The sequence below is a fragment of the Dendropsophus ebraccatus genome, chromosome 7 (genome assembly GCF_027789765.1).
Source record: "Dendropsophus ebraccatus isolate aDenEbr1 chromosome 7, aDenEbr1.pat, whole genome shotgun sequence".
Lineage (NCBI taxonomy): Eukaryota > Metazoa > Chordata > Amphibia > Anura > Hylidae > Dendropsophus > Dendropsophus ebraccatus.
The window spans coordinates 119,388,909-119,411,828 of NC_091460.1; the positions used below are offsets into that span (position 1 = coordinate 119,388,909).

Here is a 22,920-nt window from a genome sequence, read left to right on the forward strand (position 1 = left end):
TTATTATATGCAGTAAGCATTGGGTACAAAAGGATGCATTTTGGCCAAGCATGGTCAGGAGACACAGGTCTACTCCTTAAAGCGCAACTATAATTTAAGTGACCAAAAAATGAAATTCCTCAAATAAAAAGCCCACGTGTTACCCTTTAAAAAGAGCCCTAACTTGTGTGTATATCTTGTGCGATTGCTGAGATATCCCCAGTTGTTCGGCTCAAACAAATAAATGAATTTTTCTTCTGGCTGACAGAAAGTGGGTGTGGCCTATTCCTCATCTCCCTCAGTGCACACAGCTAGCTCTACTATGAATCAGTGGGCTGCTGGTGGAGGATCAGGTGATGGAAGATGGGCGATCTGGGAAAGCTGGGTTACCTCTAACTGGCAGAAAGAGTTACTACTACATGATGTACAGACCATTTGCATTCTGCCAGAGTACCCACCCATGTAATTCATCCCCCTAACCCACTGTTATATGTAGTGTAGGGCAGGGCTGGTATATGTACAGTAGGACAGGGCTGGTATATGTAGTGTAGGTAAGGGCTGTTATATGTAGTGTAGGTCAGGGCTGTTATATGTAGTGTAGGGCGGGGCTGGCATATGTAGTGTAGGGCGGGGCTGGTATATGTAGTGTAGGGCGGGGCTGGTATATGTAGTGTAGGGCAGGGCTGTTATATGTACAGTAGGGCAGGGCTGGTATATGTAGTGTACGGCAGGGCTGGTATATGTAGTGTAGGGCAGGGCTGGTATATGTAGTGTAGGGCAGGGCTGTTATATGTAGTGTAGGGTAGGGCTGGTATATGTAGTGTAGGGCAGGGCTGGTATATGTAGTGTAGGGCAGGGCTGTTATATGTACAGTAGGGCAGGGCTGGTATATGTAGTGTAGAGCAGGGCTGGTATATGTAGTGTAGGGCAGGGCTGTTATATGTAGTGTAGGGCAGGGCTGTTATATGTATTGTAGGGCAGGGCTGGTATATGTAGTGTAGGGCAGGGCTGGTATATGTAGTGAAGGGCAGGGCTGGTATATGTAGTGTAGGGCAGGGTTGGTATATGTAGTGTACGGCAGGGCTGGTATATGTAGTGAAGGGCAGGGCTGGTATATGTAGTGTAGGCCAGGGCTGGTATATGTAGTGTAGGGCAGGGCTGTTATATGTAGTGTAGGGCGGGGCTGGTATATGTAGTGTAGGGCGGGGCTGGTATATGTACAGTAGGGCAGGGCTGGTATATGTAGAGTAAGGCAGGGCTGTTATAAGTAGTGTAGGGCAGGGCTGGTATATGTAGTGTAGGGCAGGGCTGGTATATGTAGTGTAGGACAGGGCTGATATATGTACAGTAGGGCAGGGCTGGTATATGTAGTGTAGGGCAGGGCTGGTACATGTAGTGTAGGGCAGGGCTGGTATATGTACAGTAGGGCAGGGCTGGTATATGTAGTGTAGGGCAGGGCTGGTATATGTAGTGTAGGGCAGGGCTGGTATATGTAGTGTAGGGCAGGGCTGATATATGTACAGTAGGGCAGGGCTGGTATATGTAGTGTAGGGCAGGGCTGGTATATGTAGTGTAGGGCAGGGCTGGTATATGTAGTGTAGGGCAGGGCTGATATATGTACAGTAGGGCAGGGCTGGTATATGTAGTGTAGGGCGGGGCTGGTATATGTAGTGTAGGGCAGGTCTGGTATATGTAGTGTAGGGCAGGGCTGTTATATGTAGTGTAGGGCAGGGCTGGTATATGTACAGTAGGGCAGGGCTGGTATATGTAGTGTACGGCAGGGCTGGTATATGTACAGTAGGGCAGGGCTGGTATATGTAGTGTACGGCAGGGCTGGTATATGTAGTGTAGGGCAGGGCTGGTATATGTAGTGTAGGGCAGGGCTGTTATATGTAGTGTAGGGTAGGGCTGGTATATGTAGTGTAGGGCAGGGCTGGTATATGTAGTGTAGGGCGGGGCTGGTATATGTACAGTAGGGAAGGGCTGGTATATGTAGTTTAGGGCAGGGCTGGTATATGTAGTGTAGGGCAGGGCTGTTATATGTAGTGTAGGGCAGGGTTGTTATATGTAGTGTAGGGCAGGGCTGGTTTATGTAGTGTAGGGCAGGGCTGGTATATGTAGTGTAAGGCAGGGCTGGTATATGTAGTGTAGGGCAGGGCTGGTATATGTAGTGTAGGGCAGAGCTGGTATATGTAATGTAGGGCAGTGATAGCAGATAACAGTATGCACATTCATTATACATGTTATTCCTATAAGTCTCTGGTGGTCTCTGCTATGTTAGGGAGGCAGCAGGTGCACTGTCCCCACAGACCCCCAGCTTCCCACTCCTACCTCAGTGTGAAGCCGGCAGCACTGCATCCCCACTGAGCAGGAAGTAGTGGAGGCTGAGGGGCTGCAGTCAGTGTAGGACAGGCTGAGGCTGGGGGCAGGCTGTCAGCAAAGGTGGGTGATGACCCCAATATTACTGATTGATGTACAGCCCAGAGTACACCACCCGGGGGCGGGGCTTGCCGTCCGGGGGCGGGGCTTATCAGGACATTAATTTTCCCCACACAAACAAATGGATATCCTGATAAGCCCCGCCCCCTGCTCCGGATGCGGGTTGTGTACTCTGGGCTGTACATCAATCAGTAATATTGGGGCCATCACCCATCTCTGCTGACAGCCTGCCCCCAGCCTCAGCCTGTCCTGCACAGCAAACCCCTCAGCCTCCACTACTTCCTGCTCAGTGGGGATGCAGTGCTGCCGGCTCCACACTGAGGTAGGAGTGGGAAGCTGAGGGTCTGTGGGTACAGTGCACCTGCTGCCTCCCTAACATAGCAGAGACCACCAGAGACTTATAGGAATAACATGTATAATGAATGTGCATACTGTTATCTGCTATCACTGCTCTACACTACATATACCAGCCCTGGCCTACACTACATATAACAGTGGGGGGATTACAGTGTGAGCTGCCTGTCATGTCCTTGCTGGCTGAGAACCTGTACATAAAGTACGGATCTTCAGGGGGGCGTGGCCAGCAGGAATGGACAAGTAATGCACAGGCAGACAGAGGGCTGAGAGCACAATCAGCCACATGTATTAGAAAAACTGTTCATTTTAGATTATTATTGTATGTTGCAAAAATTTTTAAAATGGCCCTAACTAATTAATACTAAATGGTCAAAATATTTTATAGTTACGCTTTAAGCTGATGAAGGACATGCTTGGTTGAAAAACATCCTTGTTGTACCCAATGTTTTGCAATGTAAAAATGAGCAGGACTACTTGGTGAGTGCTGGGTCTTCTTTACTACCTGTCTGTTTACATAAATATAGACACATCTAAGGCTGCTCATGCTACCTTAAAGGACAACTCCCATGAAAAACTTTTTCCCAGTAATTGAAGCACATTACAAAGTTATATAACTGTGTAATATGCTTCAATCACCTATCTGCCTCCCTTCCCTGTCTTTTCTCCCCTCAACCTCCCCACCAGGAAGTGCACTAAACTCACACATACCTAATTACTTTCGTCACCAAGCTCTTCTCTCAGCTTCTTCTTGTGACAATGAGTCATCAGCAGGAGGGCTGCTCTAGCTCCTGTTACACCAGCCTCCCCTGCCTTGTCAGGTGACTCTGCTTGCTCAGCTCCCATTGGCTGAGCAACTGCAAGTCATGTCACTTGCTTATCTTCTCTCCGTTACTGACTCACAGCACATAGGCAGCCCCCCCCCCTCACCTCATACTCTCTCCTGCTGCCGAGTGGACTCTGTGAGTGAAGGAGTCCTGTCACTTTATCTTCCCTCCTTGACAGACCCTGTCTTATCTCTCCTGCTGCCCTGACCTGATTAGGGACGGCCATCCTGCAGATGTCACTTTGCTATGTACACTACATTGCAAAGTGACAGTATGTGTATGCAGCTTCAGTGCAGGGGCTGGCAACCTGTGTGAATATACAGCAGCCTGATTGAAGAGAGAGAGAGGGGGTCATGTTTAGTGTATGATGGGAGTTGAAGTGAATTGAGGGGCAGGCGCTTGCAACGTCACAGCAGCCTAAGTGCATCATGGGAAGCTGAAACCAGGAAGTAAGGGAGAAATGAAGACTGAGAATGAAGCTCAGGCGGCGTGCAGACGGTGGGAAATTCAAACAGTAACAGCTCAGGAGGGATGATAAGTATATAAACTATGTTTCTGATTTTTTTTTTTTTTTTTTCTTAGCACGGGAGTTGTCCTTTAATTCATTATATACACACTCAGAGCGTGAATACTGGTACACTCACTTCTGCATGCAGGTGCAAATTGTAGTAAATTTTGCATAGCCATGATAAATTTTCCTTCATGGTGAATTGTTGCACACAAAAAATACAACAAAATAAATGCATGTGAATGGGCTTTAACAAACCACGCACATAGAAACATAGAAGATTGTTGGCAGAAAAAAAAAAAACACTGGGTCTATCTAGTCTGCCCTTTTAGTATTTCCCTTGTTATTATCTATGGTTTGATATATGTTTTTCCCAGGCAGGTTTATGCTGCGTTTGTTCACAGGGAATGTTTATCGTTCGAATTTTCACATAAACGTACCATAATCGTACCATGTAAACATAGCAAACGATCAAGCGAGAAATCGTTCATTTTGATCTTTCAACATGTTGAAAATTCGCAGATCGCTTCGTGTAAACAGTCTTTCACCGATTTACCCTATGTAAAAGATGAGCTTACGCCATCTTAAAAACGATCGCAATAACGATTTTTCTTACGAATTTTCAAACGATTTTTCTATCGATTTATTTGTCTAAACGCTGATCGTTATAAAAACCAAATTGTTGCCTCAAAATCGTTAAACGATCGATTGGGCGAATTATAGCTTCGTGTAAACCTAGCATTACTTTCTGTTATTGTATATTACCAACCACCTCAGCTGGAAGTTTGTTCCAAACATCCACTACTCTTTCAGTAGAGTGATATTTTCTTGTGTTGTTTCATGCCTTTCCCCCCAACTAATGTCTCACTATATCTTCCTGTTCTTGTGTTTTGGTTTTTTTTTTTTATGAAAAACACTTCCCTCCTGAACCTTACTTAGTCCTTTAGTCCATATTTAAAGGTTTCCATCATGACCCCTTTCCCTTCTTTCCTCCAGAGTATACAGATTTATATCCTTAAAGGGTGTTTTCCATCTCCCTAATTATATCTAAAATATTAGGTGAAGTTAAGAAAGTTAAAATGTTTATTAATGTTTAGCTCTGGCTACCTGCTGCTAGGCCCTTTGATGTGTCTGTTGTGTTTGCAGCTGTTTTCTAGGTTTCTGACCACCTCTGTGTTATCAGCAGTGGCCAGGCTCAGGACTCCCTCCCTGCTCAGATCTTGGAGTGTGAATACGTGCATGTACAGGCTACCCAGTGCCATGGAGCTATCATATTGGTAAAGCTAAGCTCAGCACAGAACAGCAGAACTCGTCTGATAGCAGAGTCGTCTGACCTGTTAATCCAGCATTTTATATGGCTAGACAGCCTCCAAATTGCACAGGCTGTTTGTCTCCTCTTTCTGCTCACTGACCCCCCTTGGTCACTTTGCTTCCCTGTAATGTAGATGTCTTTGCCTGATAATGAAAGTATAAGAAGTGAGGGGGGAGACTGGAAAACAGCTTTTTGCCTAATAAAACCTATTACAGAGTTTCTTAAAATCTATTGTACTATTGATTTCAGCAAAGATAATTTAAATGACAGTTACACTTTAAATTATGTGATTGTTTCAGCCATGTGACACTGGGCCAGATAGAGAGATTGTGCTAAGTGTGGATTTCTCCCAGCCCATTCTCCTGATTAATTGGGCTCTTTTATAATGAAATCAGTGGTAGTCTGCAATCCACAAGTTTCCTGATACTATATACTGCAGAATTCAGGCTATGTTCCCACTTCAGGAACATAACGGGGAAAGGCAGCCGTCTATACTACCAGGTGGCCACCTTTCCCCGCTATGTTCCCGAAGTGGGAACAAAACCTAAAAATATAACTTATACCAATGCAAGCGAGCTTTATTAAGGGGATGCTGGAAATGTTGAATTCAGAAAAATAAATTAAAAAAATGTGTTCTCATTCAGCAATACCTATGTAAAGTTAATTCTTTAACACTTTTTGTACAGTCAGTAGAGTCTGTTTACTTAATGCGAATGAAATTGAACTAAAATTGCACTTGATTTCACGAACTAGTTGTAATTGTTATGGCAAGGACAATGCAATCATCCAATAATTTGTTGATTAAACTGAAATGGGATTTTTTTCGGCAATGTTTAGTTGTTAAGAACCAAGTGACTGCGACGGTGGCTGCATTTCTGCTAATGTGGTGGAACACTGCCATCTAGTGAAATGTTATTGCAAGTGTAACTTTTTCACACATAAAGTATATTTTATTCATTGAAAAATAGTAACTACACTAAAATATTAGTAAAAATGCAAAACAAAAAGTGATACAATAAGGAACCAAACTGAATAAATTGTAAAAAGAAACAATCTGTGTTACAAGTCTTTATTTTTGAGGGAGGCCCTATACTGTATGTACAGGAAATATTATTTTCTGGTTATATTTATGAGGCAGATAAATTGAAATATGACTTAATGGAGAAGTCCGGTGATTTCTAAAAGCCGGCAGCCTGCAAGGGGAAGGGGAAAATTGATTATAAGTACTAACTTACCTCTACCCGTGCCTGTGGTGAGTGGCTGTGATGGACTGGCCGCTCAGCCAATCAGTGACTGGAGCGGCATCCAGTGTTTCTTTTTTTTCTGCAAAATAAGCACTGAGGGCTATAATGCCTCCTTATACCTGTCCTAGCTTTATTCCTGCTTAATTGGCATTCAGGGACAGCTGACTGTCAATCAAGCAGGAATGGGATGGGAGGGTAAATTTATGCCTTCATATGTATGTCTTTATAATATATGTTTTCATAATGTGCCATGTGTCTCCGAGATCTGACAGCTATCTAAGAGTGTCAGCAATTTGTAAAGTAAATTACAGCTGATAGATTCCCTTGAAACTTGGGATATGTGTAGGCAAAGAATTTTACTTATTTTTTGCCATGGAGTCCCAGCTTGTACGTTGTGCATTTAGTCAAGGTCTTGGATGTGGCTTATGGTCCTTGGGTCGCCGCAAATAAGCATCGATCAGAGAGATCAGCGCTTGTTTGCAGTGCCTTTACACAACATGAGAAATCGAGTGGCTATGTATTGTTTGTGCAGCCACGAAAACGGAGAACACAGATATATACTGTATACACTACTGTTCAAAAGTTTGGGGTCACATTGAAATGTCCTTATTTTTGAAGGAAAAGCACTGTACTTTTCAATGAAGATAACTTTAAACTAGTCCTAACTTTAAACTAATACACTCTATACATTGCTAATGTGGTAGATGACTATTCTAGCTGCAAATGTCTGGTTTTTGGTGCAATATCTACATAGGTGTAAAAAGGGCCCATTTCCAGCAACTATCACTCCAGTATTCTAATGGTACAATGTGTTTGCTCATTGGCTCAGAAGGCTAATTGATGGTTAGAAAACCCTTGTGCAATCATGTTCACACATCTGAAAACAGTCTAGCTCGTTACAGAAGCTACAAAACTGACCTTCCTTCCAGATTATGTTTCTGGAGCATCACATTTGTGGGGTCAATTAAACGCTCAAAATGGCCAGAAAAAGAGAACTTTCATCTGAAACTCAACAGTCTATTCTTGTTCTTAGAAATGAATGCTATTCCATGCGAGAAATTGCTAAGAAATTGAAGATTTCCTACAACAGTGTGTACTACTCCCTTCAGAGGACAGCACAAACAGGCTCTAACCAGAGTAGAAAAAGAAGTGGGAGGCCGCATTTCAAAACTAAGCAAGAAGACAAGCACATTAGAGTCTCTAGTTTGAGAAACAGACGCCTCACAGGTCCCCAACTGGCATCTTCATTAAATAGTACCCGCAAAACACCAGTGTCAACATCTACAGTGAAGAGGCGGCTGCAGGATTTTGGCCTTCAGTGCAAAGTGGCAAAGAAAAAGCCATATCTGAGACTGGCCAATAAAAGAAAAAGATTAAGATAGGCAAAAGAACACAGACATTGGACAGAGGAAGACTGGAAAAAAGTGTTGTGGACGGATGAATCCAAGTTTGAGGTGTTTGGATCACAAAGAAGAACGTTTGTGAGACGCAGAACAAATGAAAAGATGCTGGAAGAATGCCTGACGCCATCTGTTAAGCATGGTGGAGGTAATGTGATGGTCTGGGGTTGCTTTGGTGCTGGTAAGGTGGGAGATTTGTACAGGGTAAAAGGGATTCTGAATAAGGAAGGCTATCACTCAATTTTGCAACGCCATGCCATACCCAGTGGACAGCGCTTGATTGGAGCCAATTTTATCCTACAACAGGACAATGACCCTAAACACACCTCCAAATTGTACAAGAACTATTTATAGCAGAAGCAGGTAGCTGGTATTCTATCGGTAAAGGAGTGGCCAGCGCAGTCACCAGATCTGAACCCCATTGAGCTGTTGTGGGAGCAGCTTGACCGTATGGTACGCCAGAAGTGCCCATCCAACCAATCCAACTTGTGGGAGCTGCTTCTAGAAGCGTGGGGTGCAATTTCTCCAGCTTACCTCAACAGATTAATAGCTAGAATGCCAAAGGTGTGCAATGCTGGAATTGCTGCCAAAGGAGGATTCTTTGATGAAAGCAAAGTTTGATGTAAAAACAATGTTATTTCAAATCAAAATCATTATTTCTAACCTTGTCAATGTCTTGACTCTATTTTCTATTCATTTCACAACATATGGTGGTGAATAAGTGTGACTTTTCATGGAAAACACAAAATTGTTTGGGTGACCCCAAACTTTTGAACGGTAGTGTATATATATCGGTGGTGTCAGTTTACAGATCACAAAGCAGTGCAGACTTACCTAGTGCGCTGCTTCTGTGATTCGTCAAAGGAGCCAACGGCCTGAAGATGCAGCGGCTGAGTGGGAGAGCCAAAGAAGAGGATTCCAGATTGCACCAGCAGTATACAGCGTTTGATTTGGGCTGTATTTTTTTGACATCCGTCATTTTGAAGTTAAAATATGGATGTTATTCTTAAATAATGGATGTTATTTGGCCGCAAAATGATAGTTATCCAAAAATAAAAAAAACACACGTCAAATGACCAAAAAAAGACACTGTTTGGTTGTGGCCACTTTGGGAACATAGCAGGGAAAGTCCCCGTCTTGTTATATAGATGGACCCTAATAAAGATCACAATCATTATTAGCAGACATCTATATAAGGAGACTGCAGTCATTTATCAGAAAAAGGATGGGATTTTTTGAGTATAATGACGGCTGCAAATAATGTGATCATGATCATTCTTTGCGGCCATCTATATACGCTTAATCTTTCTACAGTATATTGTATCGGGAATCTTGTGGATTATAGACTACCTCCAATTTCACTATATATATATATATATATATATATATATATATATATATATATTGTAGTAAAATTAGTGTCATCTGAAGAAATAAAATTTCTTTAATTTAAGTTTATGGAGCTGTCTTGCTAAGGCTAGGTTCACACTGCGTTTTCAGCATCCGTTTAACGCATCCGTTTTTTGCAAAAAACGCATGAAAAACGGATTGCAAAAAACGGATTCATTTGTGTGCATCCGTTTTTCCATTGACTTCCATTATAAAAAAAAACGGATCTGTTTTTTTTGGCGGACCAAAACGGACCAAAAAACGTTGCTGACCCTATTTTTCTGGACGTTAAAAAAACCGGATCCGTTAAATGGATGCTGAAAACGCAGTGTGAACCTAGCCTAACACTAACACATGGCATACAATGGGGGAGATTTATCAAACATGGTGTAAAGTAGAATTCTCAGTTGGCCCTAGCAACCAATCAGATTCCACCTTTGGTTTTCAAAGAATCAGTAAGGAATGAAAAGTGGAATCTGATTGGTTGCTAGGGGCAACTGAGCCAGTTCTAATTTACACCATGTTTAATAGATCTCCCCCAATGTATGCATTTCCCAAAATTGTTCTGATAGGTCTCATTTAAATCCTGTCATGGGATTTCATAAGATCTGCTTCAAGGAGTATAAGTGCTACTTGCAATACTGAATATGAACACCAGGCTTTGATGCAGAAACCAGTTATTCTTATGGTACCTTATTATCCAGCACAATGGCAGTATAAAGAAAATGCATTCTTTTATTTGTATAAATGCTGTTATAGTCAGGGCCGTATTACCAGCTGCTGCTGCCCTAGGCACTAAACGCCCCATCTTCACTGAACAATTAGCATCATGATTTTCTTGGGCGTATTGCCAATAATCCTGGTAAACAATGATTAGAGCAGTCTGCATATTGTCTGAGGGAATTCTCACCACAGGATTGGTAGATTGGTAGGTAATAACTCCAGGCATCACATTTACCACCGCCACACCAGACCCGATCAATATCGCCATACCCCCACCTCGAAAAGACACCAGATTTACTGGCAAAGGCATCTGAGAAACTAAAAAAAAAAAAAAATTGGTTTCCTTCCCCCTGCTCCCTGGTGCTGCCCCCCTGCAAGGTGCTGCCCTAGGCACTGAACCACGGGGGATTAGTGGTAAATACGGCACTGGTTATAGTGTTATTATTTGATCAAGTTAAACATGTGAAGCAAAAGCTTTAGGAATTGTTTCTTCACAGGAGCACAGTACCAGTCCAGACCATATGTTTGCTGCTCACTATACTGGTTACTTACTCAGCTCTCATGTCATCCTAATTGCTTTAGAACTTGGACCTGACTATGTATACAATTCTAGCTCAGAATCAAACTATTATACAAATTTTTCTTTTCTGACTTCTATTGACCATCCTGTTCCTATAAGACCTAATAACTTCTCTAACAATAACTGTTCTCAATTCTCGCTTTTATTGCAGGTATTTAGCATTTTTTAATCATGTTTATCTAAAAAGAATCCTTTCACCATTGTCTATAATTTATTCCTTGCATTGCTATACAGTTTTTGTAAACAAACTAAATAAGAAAAGAAAAAAAAATAAAACTGGCAGATTCCTTATCTAATATTCTTAATGTACAGACATTTCAAAAATTGTATTTACCACATTGAGGCTATATACATACGTGTGGTGTATACCCCCGATGATGTTGTGTCAGAGGATCGGCCGGTCACTTGCTAGATGGTAGTGTGTGACGCCACTCCGGTGGTGGTTGGCCGAGATACAGCCGGACCTTGAGATGTTACTTCGTGATACCAATGTCAGTGGGACACACAGATGTGGTGGCACACCTGCTTTTATTTTAGAAGGCCTTTTGTACCCTTTTCCCCTGTGTCCTGCCGGGGTCCCTTGGGATAGTGAAGTCACGGATGGCCAGAGCGGTGTAGTGATCGGAACTGCCACCCACAGAAAGTGGAAATGTTCCAAGGTTGCGGTGTGTACGGTGTCGGTGTGAAGCAAAGGATCACAGAGTCTCTTTATCATAAATAAGCCTGTTTTTACTTGGAAAGTATGTGTGTGCAGCAGGTTATACAGTTGTGCCTTGACAGTAGATGTTTCTCTTTATAACGCACTTGATAATACATGTAGACAAATATTTGACAATACAGCAACCAAATCGTGCTGACTGAGTAGTGTGTTTAGAGATAAGGAGGAGGAGGATGTTGTGAGGTCTCAAACCAAGTAGTACTGTGCTCTGCCGGGATGTTGGAGAATGAGCTAGAAGAATACTTAGAAGAAGAAGAGACTACTTCTTCCCGTGTATTGACTTGTTAGTCTTTACACCACCTTATGCCCACTAGATTTGGGGGACCCGTCCTAGAGGGTGACACTAGGCCCAGACCTTGTTACCTGGGATGAGCCGAGTGCTGAGGGTTTCCTGCTGACAACGCAGCAATATAGAGTTCCTAGGCTTACTGCAACTTTGCTCTATCTGGATCAGTCCCTAGATTACTGCTGTCTGTTGATACTGTCCTGCTCTGTGACTCTCCTAGTCCATGGCATGGGTTGAGGTTGTCTCTGACTTGTCTTCTCCTGAAAGGGGTTTAACACTGCATAGTGTTGTGTAGCGTCAATGAGAAGAAAACTGTTAGCTGTGTCCTATCTTGCTTTCTACCCATACGGTGTTCCAGCTAAGACTGACTTGAGTAGGGGACCTGGCAGAGGGCAAGGGCCCAGCGAGAACCACTGTAGAGAGCTGTCTAGCTTGTGTCCTTCCTCTACAATATCCAACACGAAAGACCTATGCACTTCCTCTACCCATGTGACTTTCTTCCTCAGCGTATCTAAAGTGCGCTGTGGGTGGTGAGGAGTGCAATAGAAGAAGTTAAGAGAGAGATGATAGGAGAGAAGAACAGATTCCTATTGGTTCGCAGATCCATGTGACATACAAATAAACAATAAACCTTTTCACACTTCAGCTGTGCAGCATCTAAATACACATATCTAATACAGCAACATCTAGTGGTGAAACTTTATCACTACTTCTATACAATAAGTACAGACTTTTCTGAAGGGGGTAACCAATAGTAACACCCGTGGTAGGACACCAACACGCTGTATATACATTGGTCATTCTGTGTGAATGGCTGTTGTTTAACACTACCTACAGCCGGAACTAATGATCATGATCATTAATTCCGGCCACAAGCAGTGTTAAACAATGTCTGTCAATGGCGGAATGGACATTGTTTATAGAGCGTGTGAACATAGCCTGAGGCTGTGTTCACACAAGATACAGGCAACGGCCGTTGTTTGACACTCACAAACAACGGCTGTTGTATTGAGTTTCAAGCAACGCCATTGTTGCATTGAAAATTGCATTGAAATCAATGCACAATGGCTGGAAATATTACATTGTGTGAACAATGGCTGTTGTTTACATTCACTTCAATGCAACACATTTCACTATGAAAAGATCGACCGCTGTTTTAATTAAAAATTAAGGTGTGGTAGCGTGACAAGGGGCCAACAATAAACTCAATAAACAGGGGCAGCAAAAATTTTACAGACATAACCCATTGGCTTACTGTAGGGATCTTCCCGGGGGATGGTGTGTTTGGACACAGTTCACAGCAGACTTGGACTTATAAAAACAGCTTGGTGTTTATTTGCAGCATAAACAGTCCATCATAACAGAAATATAGCAACACCGTGCTCTTAAGAACAAAACAAAACAAAAGGTCCTGCCCGTCTGGGCACTTACTAACAAACAGATCACCTATCTGTCACTTCGATAAACAGTATCGCAGGGTATGAATAAGCCCCAGCAGCGGTGGTATCCCTTGCTCCCAGCAAACAGAGCATGCAGGCTGTTCACTCCTGGCTGAGAGCAAGGACCTGTACCCTCTGAAGGGCTTTTACCTTCTGAGGCTGATTAGGGTGAGATCTCACCTGATCCCAAAACCTGAACTGGATCGGGGGGAGGGAATGGCAAGTCCCACTACCAACCTACCCGCCATTCCAGTAAATTCAGGCCCGGTAACAATAAATAACACCTCAGCAGCATAATACTGCTGAGTAACAGATCTCTCCCAGATTTACCATCTGACACTAAGCAGTAACCTAGGTGAGATGTATCTCCCCTCGAACACTTTACCAGTGACATGTTCACACTTACAAACAGTGGAATAATTTGTGAAGTGGCCAAAGCCACATGAAGTCCAGGAGAAATCTTCCCAGCCATGTTACCAAACTGCACAGGCAACATAGCAAGTGCAACATGTATAGCCAACAAAATACCAATACATCTTACAATATATGAAAGTCTTTAATGCAAAGTACAATAAAAAGCGCAGAGGTTAAAAAATCGTGTCGCTTACAGCAATATACTCTTGTTTTACCTCCTTACATCCAATGCTTGTAGCATAGTTTTCTACAATATCTAGTATTCCACAATTGTTTTTCGTATTAGATTCGTATGAAATCTGACAGGAAAAAAATTCTGCATTATCCTATAAAAAGTTGGAGACCTACTAAAGAACATTCACCTTTATGGAAGTCCATATTACATGGAAAATTAAATCATTATATGACCTTGGCATGAGCCCTTAAAGGGATATTCCATATAATAGTTTTTATTATTATATATTGCTGGGGTCACACTGGGGAGGGGGGGCAGCACACACTTACCTGGGTTCTCTGGGCCCCCCAAGACTTGTGAACTTTCCGTTGCTGGCTGCTACTTTTACAATGGACCCATCTCAGCGGTGACTGCCCACAGGTCAATCACTGACTGCAGTGGTGTCCCTCCTCCATCCGTGATTATTGAGTGGGCCATCGCTCTTGATAGGGCTGATCAGGAGTGTGATCTTGGAAAAACACAATAATTATAATGTTGTTTAATTGGTTTACTAGTTGGATTATCACTTCATGGGCAACCACACAATGTAGTAAGAAACTAAAATATAAAACCATTCTCCAATATTCTCATAAGGTTCAGGCTTCTGGGAGGAGGTTTTTGCTGTATCATTGCCCATTAGATACATTGGCGAAATAATTCACCAGATTTGTTTCTTGTCAAATTGAAGATTATTGATGAGTGAATTTACAGTACTAGTGAAGAGACTTGCAAGGCTCGGCCATCGACTTGTCAGCCTGCTTCCTTCCAACTCTGTGCGGCTCCGCTTTTGGTGCCTGGAAAAGCTGGATCCAATCCTGGGAAACTTATAATACTTTCCCAGGGCTGGATCCAGCTTTTCCCAGCACCTGGAGGGGATCAGTACAGAATTTAAATGCGGCAGGCTGACAAGTCGATGGCCTAGCCTACCAAATCTCTTTGGCTCACTAGTACTGAAGATTCTCTCATCACTATTAATGATAAATAAGTAAATAAATAGATACCCTAAATCAATAGATTCTCTCTTTCTCTCTCTGCTAAAATTAACATACTACCCATTTCCCTGTAATACTAAGACCTCATTTACGCGATTCGTGCCGCAATCCTCATGGATCCCCCAATAGAAATGCAGCCCCCCTACCGCCGCCTGGCAGCAGAGCGCAGAGACAGCAGGAGGCAGAGGACAACTACTCGCCTTCTTTCCCCATGCTGGCCGGCTCACTTGTTCAATGGCACGGGAGGAGTAGGCGAGTATTTGTCTTCTGCACGCATGTCATCTCTGCTCCCGGGTGGCGGGGGTATCTGTGCCGCCATCCGCAGTAGGACATGTCCTATTTTTTCGCAGTAGGGGTCGCGGCATGGATTGTGTGAATGGCTGCATTTATTTGAATTATTCCTAAAATTTTCCATGGTCACAGATCAGGGATCGGGATTTACGGGATGTGTGAATGCAGCCTAAGGGAAATCACCAAATTTACTTATATGTATTGGAGTCTTAGAATTCCATCTTCTTTGACTTCTTGAATAGGTCCTCCTTAAAATTTAACTTTATTCATTGACGTTTGTTTAAACTCAACTTTCAAGTCATGTCACATGGGGTGTCAAAGATAAAACAATATTGTCTGTCATCTCCTGTTTTAAGATTTAAAAAAAATAAATATATATCTACGTTGTAGCCTTGAATACTAAGAATATAATTTTGTTTTCTGTGGCAGGTGCACGGAAGACAAAGAACTGCCTGCATCCCCATTGATCTTGAATGTGCCAGTAACATGATTTGTTAATAATGAATGTAATGATACTGTCTACCAAGAGATAAGACAGTATACCAGATTAGAGGGGAATCATTATACCAGGAGATTTGATGATGCCCTCCTGAATAATTTACCAGTTTTAATGGAATTAATTTTACAAAGCCTTGGGGTATCTTCCTATTAGAAATCACTCACATGAAGAAAATGACTTTCAAAGTTAGATTTCTTTGAGGCTAATTTGTTTTCTCTTTCATTTTTCCAGGTGTCATTAAAATATGATAAAGCTTTTTTTTATTTTCACCTATACTATCATTTCTGAATACTCTATAGCTATATAACATATTTAATGTTTTTTTTTTTTTTTTTTACATCTTTTGTCATTAATCATAAACTTTCTATTAATGTGGAATTTGCATAATATACACAATACATTTAGAATATAAATACAGAGTATAAATTGTTATAAAAAAATAGTGTTATCGTAAAATGGGGTGGGGTATCACATCCCCAAAGCCTAACATTCACACCCCATTTACCAATAATGTTCCTGCCTATCTGGCTATTTAGTGAGAAGTACAAATAGTCAACCTGATAATGAACCCCCAGGAGGCATAGAGAGAAAGTAAAAGCTCAATTGGAATCAGTGCATCAAATTTTTTTTTTTTTTTTTTGTATTGCTCTCTCCTTGGAATGCAGTCAATAAATATAAAGCAAAACTTAAAGAGTTATTCAACCTCAACCAAGACTTCCTATCATGGGTCAGGCTGAATAATAAGTATATATTATACTGTGTTTCTTAAAAAAGAAGAAAAGACCTACCCTGAATATAAAACCTTGGGTCATTTTGCTGGCTTTTTGGAATATATAAGCCCTTCTCCAAAAATAAGTTACAGTCAGCTGACCAGATCCCTGACATTGGGGGGCTGAGCATCAACCAATCAGTACCAGACTTGTTATGCTCCGCCCCCACCTGCTCAACACAAGCTGCAGGGGAGGAAGGAGGGGTGAGAAGATGTACAATAAGGTACATTGAATATGGGGGGGGGGGGGGTGAGGGTATGTGAGCCCAACTGCAGAGGGGGAGGTATAGGGCCCTATTACATGGGGCGATTATCATGCGGAAAATTGTTATATTGTTCAAACTTAAACGATAATTGTCCTATGTCGATCCAAAAAATGTGCATTCCTATCTGCATTCTGCTTATTAGGCTACGGCCTGCTCCGCTTCCTGCTGGGAAAAGATAGATCCAGTCCTGGGAAACTGAGAGAAGTGGATCCATCTTTTCCGAGCACCCGCGAAGGAGCGGCAGGGAGGGGAGATGACTTCAAAGCCCACAGCCTGATGAGCAGAATGTAGATTCACTCATCTCTAAAAAAATAAATAAATAAATTTTATATGGTTTATATATTTATTTTAAATATTAATAGTATTTTTTAATATTTTTGCAGAAACTGGTGTGCATATGTTCATACAAGACTCTCACCCTCTGTTGTAATGGAAAACACACAAACATATGTATCTAGCGGAACGAATCCCTGTGCCTGGAATATAGGAGCATGCTCTGTGAGGTATGTGCTCGCTATCAAGTAAGGTTCAACTCCTTTATCATAAGATTATTGTGCACAATGTGTACAGCATGAGGCTATGTTCACATTCTGTATCAGACCGGCCATTCCGTGACCCAGCTGGGTAACGAAATGGCCAATCTCAGAAAAAATCATCCTGCCCGCTACTGCAGTTCTGATGTGGGTGCATCTGTGTACGCCCGCATCAGAACTCCCCACTGCACACTATGGGGCGTGCGACCGGAGCTGCTCACTCCACAGTGTGCACTGACAGGGTTTTCTGCGGCCTCTATTCAATGAATAGTGGCTGCAGAAAACTGACATGTCAGTTTCTCGCTGCCCTGCTAGGGATCCCGGCTGGAGTGCATACTATGTGTATACACTGTGGAAGGGATTCCAAAGGCGGCAATGGCACTTATATTTTCATAATAATCATGGTCGTTGTTGCAGTTGTCAACAACGGCCGTAGTTTTATGAAAATATATGTGGTGTGAACATAGCCTGACAATGACAATTCGCCTAAGTGGTGTGAGAGCTATTTGCATATCCTTTCTTACCAGAATTCACAGTGGCCTCAAAGTCTTCACACATTTTTATTCTCCTTAAGGAGAAGTGGTATCCCTTTAACCCACGTCGATAGGCCTCTCACTACCCATTCAACCCCCTGCTCTGCACCATGGGGACCGCGGCAACAACCCTGCAAATGTGCAGTCTTTCCTTCTATAGAGATTTCTGGCTTGGCATACATCCCTAGTCGATGCTCTAAGACTCCTAAATGGAGTGAAACACTGACTTGAAGGGATACCACTTTGCCTAAGTGGTGTAAGGGCTATTTGCATATTCTTTCTTGAATGACAATTTAATAAATCCAATGGTCTACTACTATACTTCACTGTAGATTTTACCTGAGCAAATTTGCATAATAAATCTGCTACATTTGCATCCCTTTTATAAATTAACCCTAGAGAAAATTTTTCCATGTAATATAAATAATCACTCTGGACAAGTAAAGCAGTCGCTGATCGTAGAAGTGGAACTTTGGGTTATTTATTCACAGACATGGACTATGGGGACAGATGTCCTAAAAGCGCAGTGGCAGAGATTCAGAGAAATGAACACATCAGATCCCTAAAAGCTATTTCTCTGGTTGTGCAGCGTATATTCAAGTGATGAACAAATAACTCACTGTCACACTTTAGGCCATTAGTATAAATGCAATAATAAAATTCACCTTGGGACTTTTGGTATTAACTTAGAAACAAAGGTGGGAAATGGCATATTTATCATGTTTAACCCTTCTTGCATTAAGAAATAGTCACAGTTTTCTCTATTCAGCCATGTAAGTGTATTTTTTTAAGGGAAACTGACATCACTTTCATGTTTCCTGGACCTCGAGTCATTGAAAGCAGCAGCAGGGCCATAAAGAAAGCTGCAATGACTTACCAAATGGTATTCGAGGTGGGGGGTCAAAAATTCATTATGGACAGAGGGTTGGGGGAGAATAAAAAAAGAAGTTACAGTCACCTGTACCGGCAACCACGCAAAGCCACATCCCGCTCCTGGACCCCACCGGCTATTGTCTTAGCTGCCCTCCGTCTACGTCACGACCCGGCTGACAGATGCCCTGCTTAGTCAGTTACTGGGGTGGGATACCGCTGCAGTCACTGATGGCTAAGCAGGCTAAATCCCACTTATCTGTGATGTTGAGCCCGGGTCATGATGTACCCGGAACCCAGTAGAAGATGGCAGGTGGGTCCAGGAGTGGTAAACATATTGGCTTTTCTATGAATGAATTTTTACCCTCCTACCGGACTCCTTTAAATATATTTAGTCCAAAGAATCTGGTGTGAAATGGGCCTGGTCTCTGTTCAGTATATTAAAGTAGGTAAATTTATTATTATTATTATTATTATTATTATTATTATTATTATTATTTACTTTGTCACCTAAATTCAGAATCTCTTTATACTCAGGAGTCGAATGATTTCACAGCCTGTTTATAGACTGAAACATAAAATAGTGACATCACTGGAATGGAAATGCTGCCCAGGCTACAGCGGAGAGCAGTGTAAAGTAACAGGTTTGGATCTCATTTATATCCCTTTTTTTTCAATATATACTAATTGGTTATGGAATTAAAGCCACCAACATAATATTAAGAAGACCTGTGACTCACCAATTGGTTATGCTCATTTATTATAGTGCAGTATTGTTAGGAACCGGACAGCAGGACAAGACAAGACAGTGAGCCCTAAGCTCAGCCCCGCCCACTGTCCTCTACCTACTTGCCACAATCCGCCCTAAGATGGCGGCGATAAACTGGGCGGCAGTCCCTGCACTGGCTAGGTGGGACACAAAGACAAGACAGACAGACAAAACACAATAAAGAATAGTCAGCAATCCGGGTCACAACAGTCTGGCAGCAAAGGGACAAAATCAGGATCCAAAAGAGTAGTCAAATAACAGGCAATATGGTCAGGGGCAGGTGGCAAGCAAGCGAGGTCAAAAGATACAAAGCTGAATTCAGGAGGAGCACAGAAACAGAACCACAAGCAGGCAGATACAAAGTCAATAACCGGCAAGGCACAGGCAGAAACAGAAATCTTAAATAGCACACCAGGAACCAAGTACAGAAGATGATTGGAGGGACCAGCTGTCAATCACTGAGGCAAGGCAGGTTAACTGTTACATGACCAGGGAAGCTTAGAAGCACAGACACGGGTGGGGCAGGGAAAACAATTAGCAGAACAGAAGAAATAAGACACAGTTCAGACAGGGCAAAAACAAGGCAAACAAAACACAGAATAAATGGAAGATTATGGCCAAAATCGCAGTCTTTGGCGCAGAGGTTGAATCTTCGCAGCAGAGGGTGGCACTGATGCCTTTTCAGGCACGATCATGACAAGTATGCATCAGGTTACAGTAAAGACGTGTTTCGGCTAAGCATGGCCTTCATCAGTTAAGCTTAGCTGATGAAGGCCATGATTGTCTGAAATGCATCCTTACCCTAACCTGATGCATACTGCAATATAATAAAAGAGGATAACGAATTGGTGAGTGCCGGGTCTTCTCTACATTCTCCTGGATACTACTCTACATCGAGCCCCACCGACCTCCAGAGTGCCATCCCTCCTACATCTATCAACCAGAATAATATTGGCTCACTAAAGTAGTATTCCTCAGGATAGGGTATAAATGTCAAACATTATGTATGTAGCTGTCAAATAAAGCCAAGTTTGGCAGCTCTACAGACAATGTATGCAGCAGAGAAACATACTGTGTGTGCAAGTCACCTCCCCTTTCAAAACAAAGTCGCTACGTTATGGAGATCACTGGGGGTCCCAGCAGTCAGACGCCCTGTAATCTGACACTTATCCCGTATCCACAGAATAGGGGATGTTAGTTTAACTTTGAATACCCCTTTAACCCCTTAAGGACCGGGGCAATTTTAATTTTTGCTTTTTCGTTTTTTCCTCCTTGTCCATAAAAGGCCATAGCATTTGCATTTTTTCACCTAGAAACCCATATGAGCCCTTATTTTTTGCGCCACTAATTGTACTTTGCAAAGACAGGCTGAATTTTTGTTTTTAGTGGATATGTGTTTTTACGCCATTCGCCCTGGGGTAAAACTGACTTGTTATATATGTTCCACAAGTCGTTACGATTAAAACAATATATAACATGTATAACTTTTCTTGTATCTGATGGCCTGTAAAAAATTAAAACCATTGTTTACAAATATCCTTAAAATCGCTCCATTCCCAGGCTTATAGCACTTTTATCCCTTGGTCTATGGGGCTGTGTGTTTGTAATTTTTTGCGCCATGATGTGTTCTTTCTATCGGTACCTTGATTGCGCATATACGACTTTTTGATCGCTTTTTATTAACATTTTTCTTGATTTGATGCGACCAAAAATGCGCAATTTTGCACTTTGGGATTTTTTTTGCGCTGACGCCGTTTACCGTGCGAGATCAGGAATGTGATTAATAGTTCGGGCGATTGCGCACGCGGCGATAGCAAACATGTTTGTTTATTTATTTACTTTTATTAATAACCTGGGAGAAGGGGGGTGATTCTGACTTTTATTAGGGGAGGGGGCTTTTTATTAATAACAACACTTTTTTTTTACTTTTACACATAAACTAGAAGCCCCCCTAGGGGACTTCTAGTATAAGTGCTTTGATCTCTCATAGAGATCTCTGCAGCATAGCTATGCTGCAGAGATCCATGAGAGAGGCACTCGTTTACTTCCGGCTGCTGCAGCCGGAAGTAAACGAGTGCCGGGGCGGGGACGGCGCCATCTTGGAGCGGTCCCCGGCCGGCTTCAGTAGCGGAGATCGCTCAATGACGCTGCAAACGGTAATCGGATGCAGCTGTCAACTTTGACAGCTGCATCCGATTACTCTATTAGCGGGCACGGTGATCGGACCGTGCCCGCTAATACCTGCGGTCCCGGGCTACAAGCGGCACCCGGGACCGCCGCGCGGCCCCGCTCTGAACGTCCTTAACGACCGCAGGGCGTAAATATACGCCCGCTGTCGTTAAGGGGTTATGGCATGAAAACAAAGGTCTTCCTTAGTATCTGGCACCAAAACTGTGACAGTAGATCTTTTAAGCCCTGTAAGTTTCAAGTTGGACTTTCTTGATATAAAACTTCCATGGCATTGACTTGCTTTTCCAGCACATCCCATAGATGATCAATTCAAAGTGCAGGAGTCAACACATTAAAATCTTTGTCAAAAGAGGGACTATAGAACCCAGAGTAGCATAGTCCCGGCATAACTAAACTAAATTTGGCCCATAGGGAAGAGGTTAGGGGGTTGTAGGAAGCCCAGTCTAGTAAATGGAGTAGGGTAAAGGAGGAAGGGGTGGGAAAAATGACATGGATCACGACCCAATTTAATGAAGGTAGTTAAGAGAAGAAGCATCTAAAGGGGGGCTTCAGAGATTGCTAAGTGTCACGGCCGCGGCGGCGTCCCATGCTCCGGGCCGCCGCCGCGACCTCCCCCCATCTCATGCAGCTGCCGGGGTCCCGGTGCAGGGACCCGGCGCTGCTACATGTTCGGCCCCGGGGGGCGCCTTACCTGGTCCCGCTCCTGCCTCCGTCTGTGCCGGCCGGCGCGCGCGCCCCCGCCCCCTCGGGCGCGCGCGCGCCGGCTGTCTCAGATTTAAAGGGCCAGTCCGCACCTAATTGGCCAGTTGCACCAATCACTCCCTATTTATTCCAGCCCTGCCCCACTACAGGTGTTGGAGCCTCTACATGCTTCCCATAGCGTTTGGCCCAGCTCCCTGTTGTTCCTGTGTCCTGTCCGTTACCTGGTCCCTAGTCCCTGTTCCTGAGTCCTGTCCGTTACCTGGTCCCTAGTCCCTGTTCCTGGTTCCTGTTCCCCTGTCACTCCACCTGTTCCTGTGTCCAGCCTGTCACGTGCTCTCTCATCTGCAGACTATTGCCTGTGCCATCTCCTGCCACGCCTCGCCTGCCGACACCAGCAACCAAGCCAGGGGTAGCGACCTGGGGGTCGCCTGCCGCAGCAAGTCCATCCCGCCTTGCGGCGGGCTCTGGTGAAAACCAGCGGCCCCTTAGACTCCGCTCCCTGGTGAGGTTTGTGCCATCGCTGGTGCCGGTCCAGTGGATCCACTACTCCGGGCGTTACAGTAGGCTCCAACCATGGATCCCGGCGAGGTGCCTGATATCCGCGAGGTAGCCCGAGTGGTCGCCCTACAGGCTCAACAGATTCAACAACAGTCACAGCTGATTCAACAACTGACTGCAGC

The 22,920-nt window shown here is 43.3% G+C and overlaps 1 protein-coding gene across 2 annotated transcripts in view; it reads left to right on the forward strand.

Moving 5' to 3' along the window:
- The window catches only part of MMRN1 (multimerin 1), a 60,240-nt gene that overhangs the window by 14,847 nt on the left and 22,473 nt on the right, over positions 1 to 22,920 (forward strand). For both annotated transcript variants that reach the window (XM_069978325.1, XM_069978326.1), the window contains exons 2-3: positions 17,027 to 17,146; positions 19,117 to 19,223. In XM_069978325.1, coding sequence (XP_069834426.1) covers positions 17,027 to 17,146; positions 19,117 to 19,223 — 227 coding nt within the window. The remainder of the gene's footprint in view (positions 1 to 17,026; positions 17,147 to 19,116; positions 19,224 to 22,920) is intronic.